General features: G+C 34.1%; 1 protein-coding gene across 10 annotated transcripts in view; it reads right to left on the reverse strand.

The window, feature by feature from the left end:
• Positions 1 to 1,765: 1,765 nt before the first annotated feature.
• Positions 1,766 to 21,765, reverse strand: part of Kcc (solute carrier family 12 member kcc) — a 134,612-nt gene continuing 114,612 nt past the window's right edge. For 7 of the 10 annotated variants that reach the window (XM_070293193.1, XM_070293195.1, XM_070293194.1 and 4 more), the window contains 11 exons: positions 20,989 to 21,252; positions 20,233 to 20,418; positions 19,656 to 19,891; positions 19,303 to 19,493; positions 19,067 to 19,228; positions 14,015 to 15,453; positions 13,755 to 13,862; positions 10,286 to 10,339; positions 9,234 to 9,553; positions 9,025 to 9,164; positions 1,767 to 8,761 (listed from right to left, as the gene is read on the reverse strand). In XM_070293193.1, the coding sequence (XP_070149294.1) occupies positions 8,670 to 8,761; positions 9,025 to 9,164; positions 9,234 to 9,553; positions 10,286 to 10,339; positions 13,755 to 13,862; positions 14,015 to 15,453; positions 19,067 to 19,228; positions 19,303 to 19,493; positions 19,656 to 19,891; positions 20,233 to 20,418; positions 20,989 to 21,252 (3,192 nt within the window). In that variant the 3' untranslated portion in view covers positions 1,767 to 8,669. Of the gene's footprint in view, positions 8,762 to 9,024; positions 9,165 to 9,233; positions 9,554 to 10,285; positions 10,340 to 13,754; positions 13,863 to 14,014; positions 15,454 to 19,066; positions 19,229 to 19,302; positions 19,494 to 19,655; positions 19,892 to 20,232; positions 20,419 to 20,988; positions 21,253 to 21,765 lie in introns of all 10 variants that reach the window. The other 3 variants (XR_011446699.1, XM_070293199.1, XM_070293200.1) reach the window with 3 other exon arrangements.

The raw sequence follows: 21,765 nt of genomic DNA on the forward strand, positions 1-21,765 counted from the left end.
GTACAGGGTGTCTTGTGCAACACTTCCTCCTAACGACAGTTACATGCGGCCAAAAACTGCATTTTATGAAGTAAACTTTAAATGGTCTTAAAAATAAACTAAGCGCACACAAAATATAAACAAATCAGAAACGTACAATTATATATGTAATGCCATTATAGAGTATATATATATATATATATATATATATATATATATATATACAGGGTGGAGCATTTATATTGACACATCTAAATATCTAAAAAATAAAGCAAGATAGAAAGAAATGTTTCAGACAAAAGTTGTTCGGTTCTAAGGGGTCATAAAGTGCCATTAGTTTGACCTTGAGTGGAGGTGCTTCGGAAATTTCAATGTCAATCTTGTTTTTTTAAATGGGAACATCCCAATTTTTTTACATAAATCGATTCCTTGTAATATCCCATACAAACACTAAAACTTGCAACAACATTGCTGCAATATTACAATATTGCATATTGCAGTTTAATGTTGCAGAAATATTGCAAAGACATTATTTTACAATATAACTTCAGCAATGTTACAGCAACATTACGAAAATATTCCAAAAAAAGTATTCAATAATCACTAGTTCATTCGTTTACCGCTATGCGGCGCATGTTGCGCTATCTATTCCGCATTTAATTTTTAATCATGATGATTATATAAAGTTTACAAAGAGCGGCTAGTAAGATTAAAAAGATATAATAACTATTTTTCTTAATTTAAATCGTATGATATGACCCTTATACAGGGGCTCAGACATTGGACTAAGAATTCTTAATAGTTTCCATTCTTATATAAAATCAAAAATTTGATAATAATTTTCTAATATGCAAGATACTTCAGATTTTAATAAATAAATTTTGAGATTATATAAAGACGAGAGAGATGTGAAAAAACTCATTGTATGCGTAAATCCACCACAATCTTTTTGCGTCCGGATATCTGAATATTTCGAATACAAAGAGATTGCAAATTTACACAATTGCAAATTGAGTTTTTTTTTATTTCTCTTAGATACTCTCTGTCACTGAAGAAAGTCGAATGTGTAACCAAAAATTTACATTTTATAATTTCGTTATTATTATAATACAGAAAATCTATATACACACTAGATGCTGACTCTTATATTCCTAATTTCTTATTATTTTTTTTACATGTTAAGAATATTATGTCGATAAATATACATAATGCATTATTGCATATATATTATATTGCTATGTTGCTGCAATATTATATTGCAATATTTTTGTAGGCGTACATTTTACTGTTGCTGTAATATCATAACAACGTTGCAGCAACATTTCGCAATGTTTCTGCAATGTTGCAATCTTGCGGTGCTGTATGGGATTCTGTATAAAAAGTTATAGGGGTATGATAGCCAATAATGTAATAGTTTACGAGATATTTTATACTTTACGCGACAAATATTTATAATATGTTTTTTCATATTTTCTGGTGTAGTACGACTCAATGAATGTATTGCCAATAATTCCTTACTAAACGTACACAATAATATTATTATTGTGCATGTTTAAAAACATATTATAAATATTTGTCGCGTAAAGTATAAAATATCTCATAAACTATTATACATACACAATAATAACATTATTGTGTACGTTTGGTAAGGAATTATTGGCAATACATTCATTAAGTCGTACTACACCAGAAAATATGAAAAAACATATTATAAATATTTGTCGCGTAAAGTATAAAATATCTCGTAAACTATTACATTTTTGGCTATCATACCCCTATAACTTTTTATACAGAATCCCATACAGCACCGCAAGATTGCAACATTGCAGAAACATTGCGAAATGTTACTGCAACATTGTTATAATATTACAGCAACAGTAAAATGTTCGCCTACAGAAATATTGCAATATAATATTGCAGCAATTATAAATACTTGTCGCGTAAAGTATAAAATATCTCATAAACTATTAAACTTTTAGCCATCATACTCCTATAACTTTTTATGCAGAATATTGCAATCGATTTATGTAAAAAAATTGAGATATTTCCATTTAAAAAAACAAGATTAACATTGAAATCTTCGAAGCGCCTCCACCCAAGGTCAAACTAATGATACCATCTTATGACCCTCTTAGAACCGAACAACTTTTGTCTGAAATATTTCTTTCTATCTTGCTTTATTTTTTAAATATTTAGGTGTCTCAATATAAATGCCCCACCCTGATATATATAATTCCAGTTACATATCTTTTAAAAATTGCATGTATCTTTATCAGCAAAATTACGTTCGATTTGTTTCTCAAGTACATTTCATCAATAATTGATCTATTGTGATATCTATTGTCAAGAGAAAGCAGACACCATGTATACATATATAGTATATTTAGTATGGACTAAGAAAGGCGAGATCTATAACAGAGATATGTCGAATTTGAGATTAAATTTTTCTTGCCGAAGATTTCAGTCGATTCTAGTAAGTACAGTTGTTTAAGATTGAAACTAAGTACAATGAGTTTTATTACAAACGTTAAAAATATAACAAACTTTTATTTGTTTAACATAAATATAAGGAACAGTAAGATTAGTGGCCAGTAAAACTTAGTCGGATTTGCGATTTTTCGATAAAATAAAGTGCGGACGAAATGTGTATCAAAAATGTAGGATCTCGCGAAATGTGTGCGCGTGCGAAGCGCGCGCTGTGTGCTAGTCGCTTTTTAAAAAAGGTGTGAAATCTTGAACTCGAATATATCGAAGCATTGAAGCCTTTTTTCCATAATGCTGATTGACTGTCTCCCTTGTGCGCTGCAATTTGTTTCACTCGTGTTATTTGCGACAATCAAATCATGCAAATTTTGACAGTTTGATAATTTGTGAAAGAAAAGGTTAAAGTTATGGTAAATATGCCGATGACGGGAGACAGTTCCGATGACCTTGACCTTGACATATATTGTCAAGGTCATGGCCCTGAGCAACATTCAAAAAGTTTTAGCCCTCGCTTATTTTTTATTAAAAAGTTATTAACAAAATAAATTTAACGATTTGAACGTAATTGTCTGACACCGTGTACATAGCATAAATTTTAATTTTAAATCAGAAATAGGTTTGGGTTAGGTTATATCTTCCGGAAGTGAAGTTCCCCCGCAGGGGGGGGGGGAGCAGAACCTGTGTTCACGCATATACTTTACAATTCGAAACGAAGTTCATCCCACGATTATTGTGTGGATGGGAAAGTGTATGCGTAGACGCAGAGAGTTCCACGCCCCCCCCCCCCCCCCACCCCTACAGGAGGGCTCTACTTCCGGAAGATATATAACCTAAACCTATTTCTGATTTAAAACTGAAATTTGGTTTGGATTAGGTTATATCTTCTGGAAGTGAAGACCCCCTCATAGGGGGGGAAGGGAGGCGAAACCCATTGCATCCACGCATATATTTTACAACGCATAGCAAGTACCACCCTACGATTGTTGTATGGATGAGAAAGTATGCATAGAAGGAGTGAGTTTAAATATAAGCTATTTATGCTTTCTAACACATAAAATTGTATATATACTTTAATATATCAACTATTCCCTGCTTTAACAAAAAGACTGTTTAATATATCAATGATCCACATACATATTAATCATTTATGCCTTCAATACTCAAAATAACTGCTATATTTTTCAAACTTTTTTTATTAATAACTTTTTAATAACAAACGAGCGACTAAAACGGCTAAAACCTTTTGAATGTTGTTCAGGGTCATGACTTTGACAACATATGTCAAGGTCAAGGTCATCGGGACTGCCTTCCTTCATCGGCATATTTACCAAAAAAGCAATGAAAAAATGTTATTGAAGAAAAAAATTATCCCAAAATCGCACACCTCTCTTGTCAACATCCACTTTCGCCACTTCTGTATGTCCGTTCTGTATATATATTTATAACATTTTTTTATTTCTCTAGATTAAAATTTCTTTTTTTCTCTTCCCGTGTAAGAGAATTAATAAATATATATCTTTTTTTATTATTCAAGTCTCAAGGGCAGAAGAAATCGTCGCAGTTTTTGAATTGAGAAGTAATAGTCGTGTATTTCTTCTATTTTGATGAGAGGATTGATCGGTTATACAATATAGGTTAATAGTAGATTTATACTTCATTTGACACATATGATTGAGGTTTCGAGCAAACTTGCCTGCTGCTTAGCTCGCATCTCACAGCCTATAAGTGATTTAAATCCAAAACGCAGTTCCATTTTATAAATAGAATATGCCGCGCAAATGCCGCATAAATACCTCGACAAATACCCGCTGGTATTATTATGTTATTCGAAACAGCCGAGCACCGAAAATCGCACGAAATTTATGTTCAAAAACAGAGCGCAAAGTGCAATGAAAGAGATAATATCTGCACAAAGATTTTTCCCAAATTATTTTGAGAATATCGGAATAATTATTTCCAAAATTTAGAATATTCTAATAACTTTCTAAGAATATTTCTAAAATATTCCGTAAAAACATGAACGGCGATGTACCTTGTACAACTGTTTCCGAAAATTAGAATATTCTAATAACTTTCTAAGAATATTTTAAAAATATTCCGTAAAAATATGAAGGTACAGCTGATGTACCTTATACAACTGATTCCGATAAATAAAATTTTCATGGATATTTTTTCAATTTTGCTTATCATGTTCAGAATAAGTTACAGAAACAGAACAATATTTCTGAATAAACTTTCAAACATTCTCTTTTGATCAAAAGGTAGAATAAAATAGTTGCGCTGCGATTTGCTTTTCATTTTCACACATCGTCCGCAATAACTACCTTAGCTTCTGTTTTGCAATATATTGAGGACTTCTTTATAGCCAAAGTATTGTGCGCATTTTTATTGATTTGCAACGGGATCGCATATACTGATTTTCATGGTGTGTATATTTTTGCAACCGCCGGTTTATATTCAGTCTTTTGCAATCTATTTTCTATAATGCAATTACGAAGAATATTCTCGAGAAATGGAGGAAAATATTATCCACAAAACGTAAAGTATTGTTCTGTTTCCGCAGAGCAAACATAAACCGCAGCCGCATTTCCGCTGTTGCCAATAACACATACAAACCGAGCAGAATGAGAATGATGTGAATCGCGCTTGTTATCAGATTACGCTATATTAGATTAATCGGAGCCACCGGACTCTGAATTTTCTCAAATTTATCAATCACTTTCATTCTCACCAGCTACAAATAATATATATCTGTATATATACTCTATATATATCATACATATGTTTATGTGCATCTGGTCATTGTGCATTTAAAGTAAATACGACATAGTAAAATATAAAGCGGCAGCAGAATACACTGCAATACTGTTCAACCTATGAAAAAGATGATGCTCCTCGTTTATTTCTTTTTTTTATTATTCGTCTTCTTTAAACTTCTTATAAATAAACGCGCGGTCACATTTCTCTTTTCCTTTTTTTTCTTTATCTATGTGTGTATGTACAACGTGTTGGCGATTTATCCGGCAACAATCGATTCATATTTGCAATAAATTTTCTCATATTGTTAACATGTCTCGTATAAACTATGCAGTGCCCCAATGTATATCGAGTAAGATAAGTACACATAAAATATATGCAATCGGTAAGTAACGTAATAAAATTATGAAGTATATATCGCAAACATCATGGACGAGAAAGAGATAGAAATAGAGATAGAGACAGAGATAGATAGATAGATAGATAGATAGAGATAGAGATAGAGATAGAGATAAATACATAGATAGATAGAGGGGGGAGGAAGGGAGGGAAGAGAGAGGGGGGGGGGGAGAGAGAGAGAGAGAGAGAGAGAGAGAGAGAGAGAGAGAGAGAGAGAGAGAGAGAGAGAGAGAGAGAGAGAGAGAGAGAGAGAGAGAGAGAGATGTGGAGAGAAAGAGAGCAATTTTTTAAGTGTATATTATATGTCTATACACATTATATAAAGTTTATAGTCTATATATATCCAACTCTATTGCAGATTTTCGTCTGTCACACAATGCACTCGATAAAGATATATATTGCTTATGGATATATATCTGTCTCCAACTGGGGTGTTGAAATGCGAGCGCATTTTGCTACTTATATGAATTAAATCATGAAACGCTCTTTGCTAATGCCTCTTTCTTTCTTCTCATTTCAGCATATTCGACGCGATTTTTGCATCCGATAAAAGTGAAATAACTTAGCATGGGATATATATATATATATATATATATATATATATATATATATATACATATATGTGTGTATATATATATATATATATATATATATATATATATGTATGCGTGTGTATTCTGTCTCCATTATTGTAAATATTTTTTTTTCATCTAGACTAATGGATCAATGGCGATATCAATTCGCAGGTTTTTAATTCGATACACTTTCATAGGATATATAATTAATATTTTCACATTTTTCTTCTCTTCTTGTTTCTTCTTCCTCTTCTTCTCTAGCTACTGGTATTGCAGAATAGTGCGTGCACTTTACAATGAACAATGTGAATGTGTACATGTGTACATGGGGATGTTCTGAAACTATCGCACTTTTATTTCTTCTCGACATAGCATCTATTTATCATTTGAATGAAGATTTAATAATCTTCAATTCTCATTATATATTCATGTAATATTACATAATCAAAAATATGCAATAAAATCCAAAACTTTAAAAAAATAAGAATTGTTATTTATTTATATCCGAAAAATTAAATTTTTCTAAATTCTGTTCTTGCCATTTGAAATCACTTGATTAATTTCCAGAATATGGAATAATCTTTTTGTATGATGTTTCGATATTTTCATAACCGAAAAAAGGCGATAGTTTCGGTACTGTGCTCAAATGACTGTTAATTATCGTTGCTTTTATCATTTCATTAGTTGCAAGAATTAGCAGAAATTTGAGAAAATGAGGTGCGTAATCTCGTGTAATCCTTAGCACAATAGAATTCACGGACACTGATTAAGCAATATATCGATAAATATTACATTGAACGCTAATCTCGTACTTATCTCTTTCTCAATCCTTAAGCCAAGATTTTGGTTCATCAAAAAAAATTTGAATAACTTAGTGCTATATAGTAAATTCCGCTTCCACAGACAGTCAAAAGATTAAAATAAAGTTTATTAGTTTTAAAATCAAATAAAAATAACTTCTCGATCTTATAGTGTGCTAAATATAATGTTGGGTCGATCAGCTAAAAATTAGAATTAATTTTGGCTATTTTAGAGATGGAAGATGATTTCAATAAGATTGATTCTCTACTTGTCTTTCTTTTCGTTGGCATCAAATCAACTAACCGGAATCTAGTGGAGAATTTAATAAAACCGTGCCGATTTCTCAGCGACGCCGGAAGGATTGAGAAAGACGCATCTCGTGCTCGTTGATTAACTAGATATATTGGATAATGCCTACCTAAATGAAGCGCGGCCGTAAATGGGGCTACGCGCGGAATGTGACATGCATATGACGACACTTAATGCAATTAGAATTATTTTATATGTTAACGCTATATAATTCTTCGATGAGATTCGGTAAGGACCGATGCGCATTTTGGCATTGAATCTTTTGAGTTGCGCTTTTCGCTTCATGATTCAACTTCACTTGGTGTTATCGATTAGCAAGTGGTAGTGGCATCTTGGACCGGTAGGCCTTAAAGACGATACAAACGCGCGCATGTATGTACGTGTAGTTGTATATATATGTGTATGATGTGTGCAAAATTTTCGCGCGAGACTGGAAAACAGAGCGGGAACTCTCTTAACCCTCTCTTAACTCACCCAATTTCAATCCCCGAAAGAAATGCAATAATACTCGCGACATTTTCGCGTTGTCTTCCTCTATTATCAAATACACATACGTAATCATAATAAAAGTCAGCGCTATCCTAGGCTACTCTAAGTTCACCTCTATCAAGCAATAAAATTATATACGTACCTACTACTCTTATTCTTTTTCTATTAACGACAATGTGTGTAGAAAAATGAGCCTTTCGCGTCTTTGGTTAAACGCGAAGCATTTAGAAAGTAGTCTGGCAGTGTTTTCGTAGATGCTTCGATCTTAGCCTCGGACCAAATTTTGATTTTCAAATTTTTTACCCTCTTTTTTTCTACCACTTTCATCTTTGTTCTCTCGTTCGTTTTAGACATGATTTTGCAAAGGAATTACACCAAAGTGACGTTTACACAGGACTCGTGTCTTTGAGCTATAGTTTTTGTTCCGGCGATTTTTAAATGGTACCAACACGATTGTCTGGCGAGCTTGACAAGTTGAATTTGAAACTGAACAGTCCTCGCTGCGACCCTGACACATACATATCTCACACATAAACAGATGCGTTCATAAATCCATTTAAAAGAAACTTATCCTTTGGTATCGTCGTATTTTTGGTTTCATCATCAGACGACAATTAGTCGTCTCGGTTCGCGCGATAAGTCGGCTTCAATAAAACTTCGTTTTCCGTTCTGATATAGACGGATGACCGTCATCATTTTCATCATTATTATCATCATCTCTCTTCTCTTAATGATTTTCAGAGCGCGCGATGCAAGTAATTGCATAGACAATAGCACAAGAACGGCGTTCCTGAAGATGGTATCGTTTAGGTCACTGAGAAATAAACTAGAGCTCTGCTTTCGTAAGACAGCGGCATCAATTCTCGTCACTTTAGTTCACGAATAGATGGTGATTACTTCACGTCCACTACCCCGCACCATCAGTACTCTTTCTAAGCCTTCGGTAAGCACCTCGAGGAATTCCATATCTGGTTTCCATCAGTCAAGAAAATTTAATTAATATATATTCTCTTTTTTATTGTTATCCAAAAATTTACTTTAATGATTAATTTCTTAAAATCTAATCAGATCGGACGTTAAGAGAAGATATTCTGGTTTATTAAATTATATATAACTAATTTAATAAATTATAATGAATTATAATAATTTAATGAATTATAATAAAAGCTATCATGATATTATTTTTCTGAATGATATGATACATTTCCAAGATTTTTGAAAAAAAGGATACAGTTAGATTCACGTTCCATCTTAGTATCCCGTGGCGGTCCAGGAAGATTCAAAATAACTAGCTGAGCTTCGCTACTCATTTTTCGTATTACCTCATTCAACTTCAATGACGTGTGCATACGCCTTACATCGCTCTCGTCGCTATTACAGAATTGTTTATTGAGAAATAAGTATCAACGCTAAAATTGGAAAAATTATTGTGCAACTCACGGTGTAATCGTGGGTTTCTTAACTTCCGGACTCTGACTCTTGTTCTCTTGTGCATTATACTCCTTCTCCTCCTTCTCTGTATTTTCCTTGTTCTCTGCTTTGGGCGAGTCACCGATAATTTTTGTTTCTCCGTCATTGTTTTCCTTAGCCTCTTCTTTTTCGTTCTCGGTGATGTCCAATTCTTTATTGTTCAATTCAGTTTCCTGCATCAGTTTCTCCTTCGTATCATCGGTCACATTTTGATTGCCCGGCTCCTGGAATCTCACCTTTGTCGGTATTTTGGCGTCGACGTTGTGGTGGTGGTCCACGATTGCCTGTACCTGTATCACGGCAACGCAAATAAGCAACGCGTGCGATAAGCACTGTATCCCGAAAAGCGGAAGACGAAAGGTGAGACTAATAATCTAGTATCAAAGCACTATGGTCGCCAAATCAATGCTATCTATGTAAGCAATCGTGCCAATTAAGCCGAAACTGAGGGAAAATTCCTGAGATCATGATGGACAGAAAGAAGCAAACCGTTGCCAGGCGCGATTAAAGAAATAAAAGAAAAATATTCAAGAATTTTAAAAAATTTTTAAATTTTAGTTTTTAATTTTGATAATTATAAGTTATTCAAATTTGCAATGTTGATACTCGTTAAGCCTTTTTTGATTTATCTATTTTCGTAAATTTGTTACACTTACAAACTTCATCATATTATAAATTATTTTATCTTCAGAAATCAAAAATTTATCTTTTTCGCAAGCTTTTAATTTTTAAACCATAATGTTCTTAACTTCATAAATTAAGTATGACTCTGTAACAATCTCCGAAGTGTTTAGTTCACTATATTTGTAAGATATCAACTCAATAGTGACCCCGCGACAATTTCTTCTTTCTTATGACATATTATTTATCATACGTATGATCGTCGAGGAGGAATAAGACCGTTATGTTATATTGTGGAAATAGGAAAAGGGAATACAAAATATAAAATCATCGGTGTAATGGAGCAATGATATGAGGGGATAGAAAGGCATATATGGAATTCCGAGGGTTATCTGACAAACCAGAGGTAATTTTTCCTCGGCGGGTACCTCGTTGAAGTCCACCAATGACTGCACCTTTATCCGTGACGAGCACGCAACAAACAGACACACACCGATCAGTATCACCATCTTTCACCATGTGTTGTTATTTTAGTATTATACATATACAGTGTGTTAGAAAAGTCTGGAAACAATCAAATATCTCGAAAACGAAATTTTTCTGAGAAAAATGTTTTTAATGAAAGTTGTAGAATTTTAAAAGTTCTATTCAATCATCATATCCGTTTGACCTTGAGTGGAGACGTCAAGGCGAGATGAAGGCCAACATGATTTTTTTAAATGGAACACCCCATTTTTTACACACAGTATTAAAGATGACAGCGAGGCGTTTGCAAAACACTACTTGATGATTTTTGTTGAGAATTGTCTGAGTTATGAGTTTTAGAATTTACGATGTCGTCAGCATTAGTATTATCCAGGATGTACCGCGTGGAGGTTGCATAGTCGGACCTTACACCCCCCCCCCTCTCTCTCTCTCTCTCTCTCTCTCTCTCTCTCTCTCTCTCTGTGTGCGTGCGTGCGTGCGTGCGTGCGTGCGTGCGTGCGTGCGTGTGTGTGTGCGTGCGTGCGTGTATGTGTGTGTGTGTGTGTGTGTGTGTGTGTGTGTGTGTGTGTAACAAAGAAGAGTCCGATAACCACATGTGATTACCACTCACATGTAGTTATCCCCAATGTGGGGATGTAGTATCCCCAAAAAAACATGTCGGGTTTTTGGTTATCGGACCCTTCTTTATCGAAGAAAATTTATTAAATGCTTGATACTAGATCGTATTCGTCATACAAGTAACAAATTACTTGTTCGTAGTATATCAAGTCAAAGTAATTTCTTTTGCAAAGGAAGAAATTACCTTCGGTAGTCGCCAACATGGTATTGACTGAAAGGGAAAGAATTACAATATTAATGATGCGAGAATATGGTGACCGTGTTAGGTCCTTCGAACAAGTAGCGACTTTGTTTGATGATACTTATGCAGATCGTGAACCAATTTCAAAATCTACAGTTCAAAAAATTGTCAGACGATTCGAAGAAACAGGATCTGTCAAGGACCACCCGCGGAGTGGTAGACCAAAATCAACGACTCATTTCGATAAAAATTTGGATGTGATACAATCATTTGTAGAAAATCCTCATTCTTCGATAAGGAAGGTAGCACTGGCGACTGAAGTTAGTATATTTTCCATTCATAAAATTATAATGAAAGAAAAATGGCATCCTTTTAAAATAAAATTTACTCAGGAGCTAGTGAAATGTGATTTCGATAGAAGAAATGAGTTTTGCGATGAAATGATGCGTCGATGGAATAATGATAACACTTTTCTTGATAATATCATCTTTTTCGATTAAGCTTCTTTCGAATTAAATAGAATGGTAAATCGTCGGAATTGCCGCTATTGGAGTGATAAGAACCCTCACTGGATGCGTGATTTTCACACACAGTATCCCTAAAAACTGAACGTGTGGTCGGGTTTTTGTGAACGTGGTATTATCGGGCCCTTCTTTATGGAAGGAAATTTAAATGCAAACACTTATCTATAATTATTGCGAAATCAAATAGTTTCTGCTATTGACAATTTGTTTGACGAAAATATACAAAATATTTGGTTTCAACAAGATGGTGCACCGCCACGCTATGCAGTAGTAGGTAGTAGTGCGTCAATTTTTAACTGATACTTTCCCAAACCGATGAATAGGAAGACGTGGAGAAATAGAGTGGCTCTAGATCACCAGATCTTTCTCCATTGGACTACTTTTTATGGGGGTATGTTAAAAACAATGTGTACACAACGAAACCTGCTAACTTGGCAGACCTTAGGAAACACATACTGCATCAAGTAAATCTTATCTCACCAGAAATGAAACAAAACGTTTTAAATGAATTTTATCTACGATTAGGTCATTGTCAAACAGCAGACAGAAGACAATTTGAATACTTAATTCAGTAAAAACCCGTCAACACAAACGCGCGCGCGCTCACACACATACACACACAGAGGGGTGTAAGGTCTGACCATGCAACCTCCACGCGGTACATCCTGGATAATACTAATGCTGACGACACCGTAAATTCTAAAGCTCATAACTCAGACAATTCTCAACAAAAATAAGTCATCAAGTAGTGTTTTGGAAACACCTCGCTGTCATCTTTAATACTGTGTGTAAAAAATGGGGTGTTCCATTTAAAAAAATCATGTTGGCCTTCACCTCGCCTTGACGCCTCCACTCAAGGTCAAACGGATATGATCATTGAATAGAACTTTTAAGACCCTACAACTTTCATTGAAAACATTTTTCTCAGAAAAATTTCGTTTTCGAGATATTTGATTGTTTCCAGACTTTTCTAACACCCTGTATATATATATATATATATATATATACAGGATGTCCCATTTTAAAAGACCCACTCAAATATCTCAGAAACACTGCGTTAAATCGAAAAATGTTTCACAAAAGTTGTGTGGCTTCAAGGGGGCCATAAGATGGTGACAATGATTTGACCTTGGAAAATCATTTGAAGGTCATGTAAAGGTCAACTTTAAAATCTTAAATGGAAACCCCCATTTTTTATTTAGTATTCTTGTAGCTGACATCGAGAGCTTTCCAAAACATTATAACAAAGTATTTTTTTATTAAGTACTTTTTGAGTTATTTTATATTTTAATCTGACATATTTTGATATAAAAAATTAAATATCTCGTAAAATATTTAGTTTTTGATAATCTTACCGTAATACTTCTATGTACAGAATAATGAGACAAATCAATTAGTATAAAAAAAAAAATTGTTTTTAAGAAAATTATTTACAATGTATTTTTTTAAACAATTATTTGTTTTTTTTGGCACTAATTAATTTGTCTCATTATTCTGTACATAGAAGTATTACGGTAAAATTATCGAAAACTGAATATTTTACGAAATATTTTATTTTTTATATCAAAATATGTCAGATTAAAATATAAAATAACTAAAAAAGTACTTAATGAAAAAATACTTTATTATAGTGTTTTTGAAAGCTCTCAAGGCAAGCTACAAGAATACTAAATAAAAAATGGGGGTTTCTATTTAAGATTTTAAAGTTGACCTTCACATGACCTTCAAATGATTTTCCAAGGTCAAACCAATGGTACCGTCTTATGGCCCCCTCGAAACCAAACAACTTTTGTCTCAAACATTTTTCTCTTCCGGGCTTGGTTTTTGAGATATTTGCCTGAGGATATTAAAATGAGACATCCTGTATATATATATATATATATATATATATATATATATATATATATATATATATATACAGGGTGTCCCATATATATATATATATATATATATATATATATATATATATATATTGTATATATATACATATAATATACATATATATTTATACGTATAATACCATAAGCAGTTTTCCCCCTTTGTTTCACATGCAACACTCACCACTCCTAGCGACTGCTTCTTGTTCAATTGTAACTCGCGCAGCATCTGATTCCTCTGTTCCATGATCAGAGTACGTTCGTAAGTATAGGCAGAGATGTCGGTATTCGTCTATAAATAAGCCAAAATGTAGAATTTTAATTTATGAAAGTAATCGCGCTATCGACAATTTTTTTCATTAAAAATTTTTGTTGTATTAAAACTTCCCGAAGAATATAATATTTCCCTGTATTTAAATTATATATATTGTAGAAACAAATTACCATTTCAACGATTTCGACTTCTGCTTCAATTCTTAGATCATACAGAAACTTCTTTAGATCTTTCTTCATCTGTATAGAATTATCCTCCATTTGTGCGACTGTGAAGATCCTCATTTTGCAATTTTTCCAGGTGCGATGCTGTTTCAACAAGAACGGTAGCAACATTAATAGACCGCCATCGTGTACGATCCACCAAACGTCGATATTGCCGATTATCTTTTCGCTGGAGTCTGGAAAAAAGTTTATGCCCTTGGGTACTAGCAACGCCATCTTAGCGGCCGCAACGCTCCTCACGGTTTGCAGAAAGACTCTCCAGGTTCTCTCTTCCTCCGATTGCCGCCAACCGTACGGCCAACCCAGTATCACTGTATTGGGTTTCAATCCGCCTAGCCCGGTGGTTTGTATCAGCGAGCTTAGGCCGTCGACAACATTCTTTGCCACGAGAACGTCGACAAAACCCTTGACCTTTTCTTCTGTTGCAGTCTTCTTCAAGCTTTGTTTGGCCGCCAACGCTTCGCCCGAGTTCTGTGTGTAGTCACCGGCAATGCAGCTGACACTGATAGTGAGACCTTTGCCGGCCTTAAGCTGATTGGTAAAGGCAAAAAGTTTGCGATACTTGGGCACAAGATCATCAGTGAGTTTGGCAAGGATTAGGATCTGCGGACGCCAGTTCTTTGTGTGCGGCGGGCCCTCCTCGAGTCTGAGCAGCGAGTATCTGGCAGCAGATAACGCCAGACCGCGAATACCATCGCCCCACTCCTTTTCGGCGCCACGATATTCAATGTACTTGTAAATACAGCTCGCCATACCCATTGCCAGCAGAGCATAGTACCAACTGGTCATGAACATGATAGCAATGCAGAGCGCCAAACCAAGGAACGACAAACTCCAGTGATAATACTTGAAGCGCGGTCGCCAGTTAGGCGTACGCAGCAAGGTCTGCAGTGCGCAGGCGAGGTTTACAAAGCCGTAGCACATTAGAAAAAACATGGACAGTAACGGTGCCAGGTAGTCCACGTTGCCCAGCAGTATACCACATTGGCAGATCAACACAGTGAGTATTAGAGCACGAGTAGGCTCGCCTCGACTAGAACTAGTGGCGAATGGTGTCAGAAAAGGTATAATACCGTCCTTAGCGATCGCCTGCAATAATCGTGGCGCTCCCGTCAATGATTGAAGACCGGCGCCCAAAGTGGACAAGAAAGAACCGATCAGAATCACCCATTGATTCGGCCACGCCATGTTTGCCACTACTAGCTTACCGCCGATACTCTGACCAAATTTGTCGCGTAATAGTAAGTTGTCAACAGTACCGGCAAAGAGTAGGACGCTAGATAGATAGACGGTAGAAGTTGTCAGAATCGCGCAGATTGTGCCAATTGGGATGGATTTCTGGGCATCAGCTAAGTCGCCGGATCGATTGGAGCCCGCCATGATGCCTATAGATTAGTATCATTAATTATATATATATATATATATATATATATATACAGGGTGTCCCGCAACGTCCACACTGAAAGTGTGTATTCTTTTTGTCATTCTAAGTCAAAAAGTCTTAATACACATATGCCCTAAAGTCGATTGTTTCAAAATTATAGCGAAAAAACAAAATTGCATAAAATGAGAACAATATTATTTATTAAAAATAATATTATTATTGATAATTAAACAATAATTTACTTTATAAACTACTTTATAAGCTGTTCAAAGTGACCACCATTTTAGTCTGCACACACTTCTGCTCTTTGAATTATTGATGTTGTAGAACGCAAAAGAAGTTCCGCATCGTTACGTATATTATTACAAGCGTCCGCTATTTTATTTAATAACTGCTGCCGATTGACTGGCTTATCCGCATAGACTAGAGATTTTATGTGCCCCCACAAAAAATAATCCAGAGGAGATAGATCGGGAGATCTTGCAGGCCTATTTGTTGGACTTCCCCGGCCAATCCAGCGTTCAGAAAATTTTTCATTTAGATATCTCGTAACAATTCTGCTAAAGTGAAGTGGTGCTGCATCTTGTTGAAACCATATTTGTGTTCTAATGTTTAAAGGCAGATCTTCAAGAAGTTCGGTAATAAATACAAGTATCATTCAGCATTTAAATGATCTTCAATAATGATGGGCCCTATTAGACGATTACCGATTATACCGCACTAGATATTCACTGAAAATCGATTTTGAAAATGTGTTTCAGTAATAGCATGAGGATTTTTTTCTCGTGGTGACTAAACGTGTGAGTTTCTATTATTTGTAATGCCGTCTCTCGTAAAAGTACCTTCGTCAGTAAATAAAATTTTTGTATGTATTTTTGCGACGTAGTTCGTTGTCTTCCGCGAATACAACAATATTTTTTGTAATGCCTGTTATTTCTGCACTACTAGAGCGGTAAGGTCATAAAGGTGCTTTTCTCGCATTAGTGTGAGAAATAACTACTTTTACATTTTTTCGCTGTAACTTTAAAACAAGCGACTTTAGGGCATATGTATATTAAAACTTTTGAAAATGTGTTTCAGTAATAGCATAAGGATTTTTTTCTCGTGGTGACTAAACGTGTGAGTTTCTATTATTTGTAATGCCGTCTCACGTAAAAATATCTTCGTAGGTAAATAAAATTTTTGTATGTATTTTTGCGACGTAGTTCGTTGTCTTCCGCACATACATACAATATTTTTCGTAAAGCCTGTTATTTCCGCACTACTAGAGCGGTAAGATCGTAAAGGTGCTTTTCTCGCATTAGTGTGAGAAATAACTACTTATGCATTTTTTCGCTATAATTTCAAAACAAGCGACTTTAGGGCATATGTGTAAACTTTTTGACTTAGAATGACACAAAGAATACACAGTTTCAGTGTGGACATCACATCGCGGGACACCCTGCGTGTACGCGCGCGCGCGCGCGCGCACACACACACACATACATATATACATACGTACGTACGTATGTACGTATGTACGTATGTACGTATGTACGTATGAACGTATGTACGTATATACGTACGAACATATGTACGTATATACGTATGTATGTATATATACTGGGTGGCCCATTTTAATCCATCCAGTCGAATATCTCAAAAACCAAGCCCAGAAGAGAAAAATGTTTCAAACAAAAGTTGTGTGGCTTCAAGGGGGCCATAAGATGGTGACAATGATTTGACCTTGGAAAATCATTTGAAGGTCATGTAAAGGTCAACTTTAAAATCTTAAATGGAAACCCCCATTTTTTATTTAGTATTCTTGTAGCTGACATCGAGAGCTTTCCAAAACATTATAACAAAGTATTTTTTTATTAAGTACTTTTTGAGTTATTTTATATTTTAATCTGACATATTTTGATATAAAAAATTAAATATCTCGTAAAATATTTAGTTTTTGATAATCTTACCGTAATACTTCTATGTACAGAATAATGAGACAAATCAATTAGTATAAAAAAAAAAATTGTTTTTAAGAAAATTATTTACAATGTATTTTTTTAAACAATTATTTGTTTTTTTTGGCACTAATTAATTTGTCTCATTATTCTGTACATAGAAGTATTACGGTAAAATTATCGAAAACTGAATATTTTACAAAATATTTTATTTTTTATATCAAAATATGTCAGATTAAAATATAAAATAACTAAAAAAGTACTTAATGAAAAAATACTTTATTATAGTGTTTTGGAAAGCTCTCGAGGCAAGCTACAAGAATACTAAATAAAAAATGGGGGTTTCCATTTAAGATTTTAAAGTTGACTTTCACATGACCTTCAAATGATTTTCCAAGGTCAAACCAATGGTACCGTCTTATGGCCCCCTCGAAACCAAACAACTGTTGTCTGAAACATTTTTCTCTTCCGGGCTTGGTTTTTGAGATATTTGCCTGAGGAGATTAAAATGGGACATCCAGTATATATATATATATATATACACACACACATACTGGGTGTGCCATAACCGTATCACCTCTCGTATGCAGATAGAGTGAAATCGAAAAGAAAAGTCCTTTATCATTTTGGAATTTTCTTTTTTAATCTTTTTTAATTAATTTCTTAATAATTATTACAAAAATCGCAAAATAGTAAAGGACTTTTCTTCTCGATTTCACCTGCTCTATCTGCACACAACGGGTAGTGCGATTGACTATGGACACCTTGTGTGTGTGTATATATATATATAATTATAATTGTGTGTGTGTGTGTGTGTGTGTGTGTGTGTGTGTGTGTGTGTGTGTGTGTGTGTGTGTGTGTGTGTGTGTGTGTAATATACATATATACACACTATATATATATATATACACACACACAATATATATATATATATATATATATATATATATATATATATGTATGTATGTATGTATATATATATATATATATATATATATATATATATATACACACATATATAATTATAATTATATGTAATATATTATATAATTATTCATATGTATATACAGGATGTCCGATAATTTTTGACACACCCAAAGTGTGAAGATAGATTGAGTCAAACTGAAAAGAAAAATCTTGTATTATTTTGCGATTTTCATAATAATTATTAAGAAATTAATTAAAAAAGATCAACCAATTCGCGCGAGTATTACCGCGCGGTGAGAAAGAACGGCCTGATATGTGCGGCATTAATATGTGATTGCTAGAACGCGTGAATCCATCGTTATGTACCACTCGTACATAATTGTAGTCATTTGTATTGAGCTCCTTCCAAAACTTTGTCGCGCGCCTACTTTTGGGTCGTCTCTTCTCGCTGCGCGCTTATACTCGCGCAAATTGGTTGATCTTTTTTAATTAATTTCTCAATAATTATTACGAAAAAATCGCAAAATAGTACACTTTTCTTCTCAGTTTGAGCCAATTTACCTTCACACTTTGAGTGTGTCAAAAATTATCAAACACCCTATATATATAGTATATTTATATTATTTTATTATGTTTTATTATTATATATATATAATAAAAAAGAGAAATAATAATATAACATATTATTAAAGTATAAATATTAATATCAGTATAATATCATGTAACGATATAGAAACATTCGCTTACCTGTTACGGAAGGAAAGAATATACCAATAAGAATGGTGAAGGTTGTGGTAAGATCGACTTGAATCTGGTTATAGCTGGAACTTGATAAGATATCCATGTCCTTCGGGTCGGACCCGTAGGTGATTAACTGGCCCTCCTCTTGAAAACTGTCCCATACGTTCTCTGTATATCATAAAATAGAATATCCCAAATAATTTATTTATCTTATATAATAATTACAAAAATTGCAATCTTACCTAAGAATACACCGCTGGCTAAGCCACGAATACCGTTGACAATAGTAACATTATTCTCGGTGTAATACGGATCACATTTACTGCGGGTGCTGTTACCGCAATAGATGCTATGTAAAACACCGCTAACGTTTTTATTACAATCACTTAAAACATTGATGTCCTTTAATAGCCTCCTGCCGAGCACGCACATTCTAAAACACAAATGATTGAGTTTTAAAGCACTCAATCTTCTTTTAATTCGTTTGTCTCTTGCGATACATATAATCATTATTGTCTATACAATATTATAATCGCGATAGTATTTCCACTATTGCTGACTACGTAATACGAAAATTAATATTGTAATTTAGTACTTCAGAGATTCATTGCCGTTAAAGTTCACGAAGAGCCCCACGTAAACAGCAAGGATGGAAAGAATGACGCAGGCCAGTGCCACTGTAGCGAACTTGTTAACGAACTTTACGCCAATAAAAACAATCGTTCCCATTATTATCAACAGGAAAGTGCCGTATACTCGGAAGTTGTTGTACATAATGCTGGCATCTTTCGTAAAGTCGCCGAATATGCTGAGTGACGGCGCCATATAAGTCTACACAAAAGTACCGAAAAAAGATGAGTGAGATAGCAAAGTATGTCCTATTATATGTTCCACATAAAAATTACGCAAAAATTTCTATCATATTAATAATTAATATTTTATAAATATATCTTTTATTATACATTAGATATATTAAGAAATAGATGTGTGTGTGTCATTTATATTTTTTATGTACTCACTTTACATAAATGATCGATACAATTTGATTAATCTCAACAACTATAAAACTATATAATACTTTTACTTTTTTACTTTAGTTTCAAATATAAATCAATACGATCAATTGATTAAAAAACTAATTGGAGTAATGCCATTAATTGGCTGATACTTACAAGAACGATTTCGACCGCACCAATGATGTACATCGCAGCAGCCAAAGTAGTACCGGTATAAAACAACATGCCTACCGCGCCGCCGAATTCCGGGCCTAAGCTTCTCGATATCATGAAATAGGAACCACCGGCCGGTACCACGCCATTGGTGGCGATGGCGCTCATACTGATCGCCGTCAGCATTGTCTACGCACAAGAAGAATAACTGTTTATTACGATCCATTTGCACATTTTCGAAGCTTAATTCGCATGAAACTATTCATCGCTCATACTTGAATTCTCAATATATTCTTAAGAAAAAATCTATTTCGGATTAATAATTTCAAGAAAATCATCTTTTTAATAATTTGGCATTTCTATATATAAATTTTTATATTTTTATAGTTCCACGCATTAAAATCTTTAATAATAACAATAGACTCAGAGTATTAAATTACTAATAATAATAAATAATAACAAAATACAAAATTAATTGTTTATCAAATATTATATTATCAATGCTGACATGGATAAAAAAAACAGTCCGAAACATACATTTTTAATGCATATTTGTCATTAATGCATATTTGACATATTGATGCATATTTGACATTTAACAACAAAATGTTTGCATGCTATAACTGCGCCTTGGCTTTTATTTATCAGTTTCTTCACTAAATATTATTAAAATTTTTCTATGTTTTTTACGTATTTGACTCGACATGTGGTTAAGATTTCGATTTTCCATACAATTACACTCTAGATGCGTATACTTACTACGCAACAGCAGCAAAGCACGATGAAGAAACCTTGAATGGCGCCGGCCGTACCGACTACCCATGTCAACCGGATAAAGAGGATCACGCCAAAAATGTTTTGGATACATGGCAGATAGACGCCTATGAGGGTACCCATTCGCGCTCCACCTCCCACAGCCGGTGCCGGTTTGCTATCAGGATCGGTGGCAGCAGGTATAGTGTTGCTATAGTTGGCCAGGCTGCTGAGCAACGTCGAGATCCGCGGTCGATCCTCCATCTCCTCCTACGATTCAATTTTGATTTTTATCCATATATGTTAATTATATGTATAATATCGCGGATTTTGAAGATAAAATATTTTTAATTCACGCCCTTTTCTTGTAACATTTTGATAAAATGTTTTAATTTAAAAAAATCTTTTAAATAAAGAAAAGATAATATAATTTTTCAATTTACGCGCTTCTTTTAGAAGAAGAGACACCTCGAATATTTTATTCGAAATTTAAAGGGTATAAAGATTTACCATTTACAAGTCGCGATTGTTTGATTATATATAGACCTTCGCTACTTCGCTATAAATACTAGACTTTATTATTTTTATTCACCTACGTATCATATTTTATATTTTTGTCTCATCGCGTATAAATTTTATTACTGAATAGAATCCAAAACGATTTTCAGATTTCAGAGACCAACAAACCGTCCGACCAGCCATCATTCATATGCTTATTTCTGTGATAAGAATCGCGATCCTCACTTGCGTTGTAATCCCATATAAGGTTTCTTATTATGCTAT

The sequence above is a fragment of the Polyergus mexicanus genome, unplaced genomic scaffold (genome assembly GCF_030449975.1).
Source record: "Polyergus mexicanus isolate NDT 795.1 unplaced genomic scaffold, iyPolMexi1.0 SCAF_3, whole genome shotgun sequence".
Classification (NCBI taxonomy): Eukaryota; Metazoa; Arthropoda; class Insecta; order Hymenoptera; family Formicidae; genus Polyergus; species Polyergus mexicanus.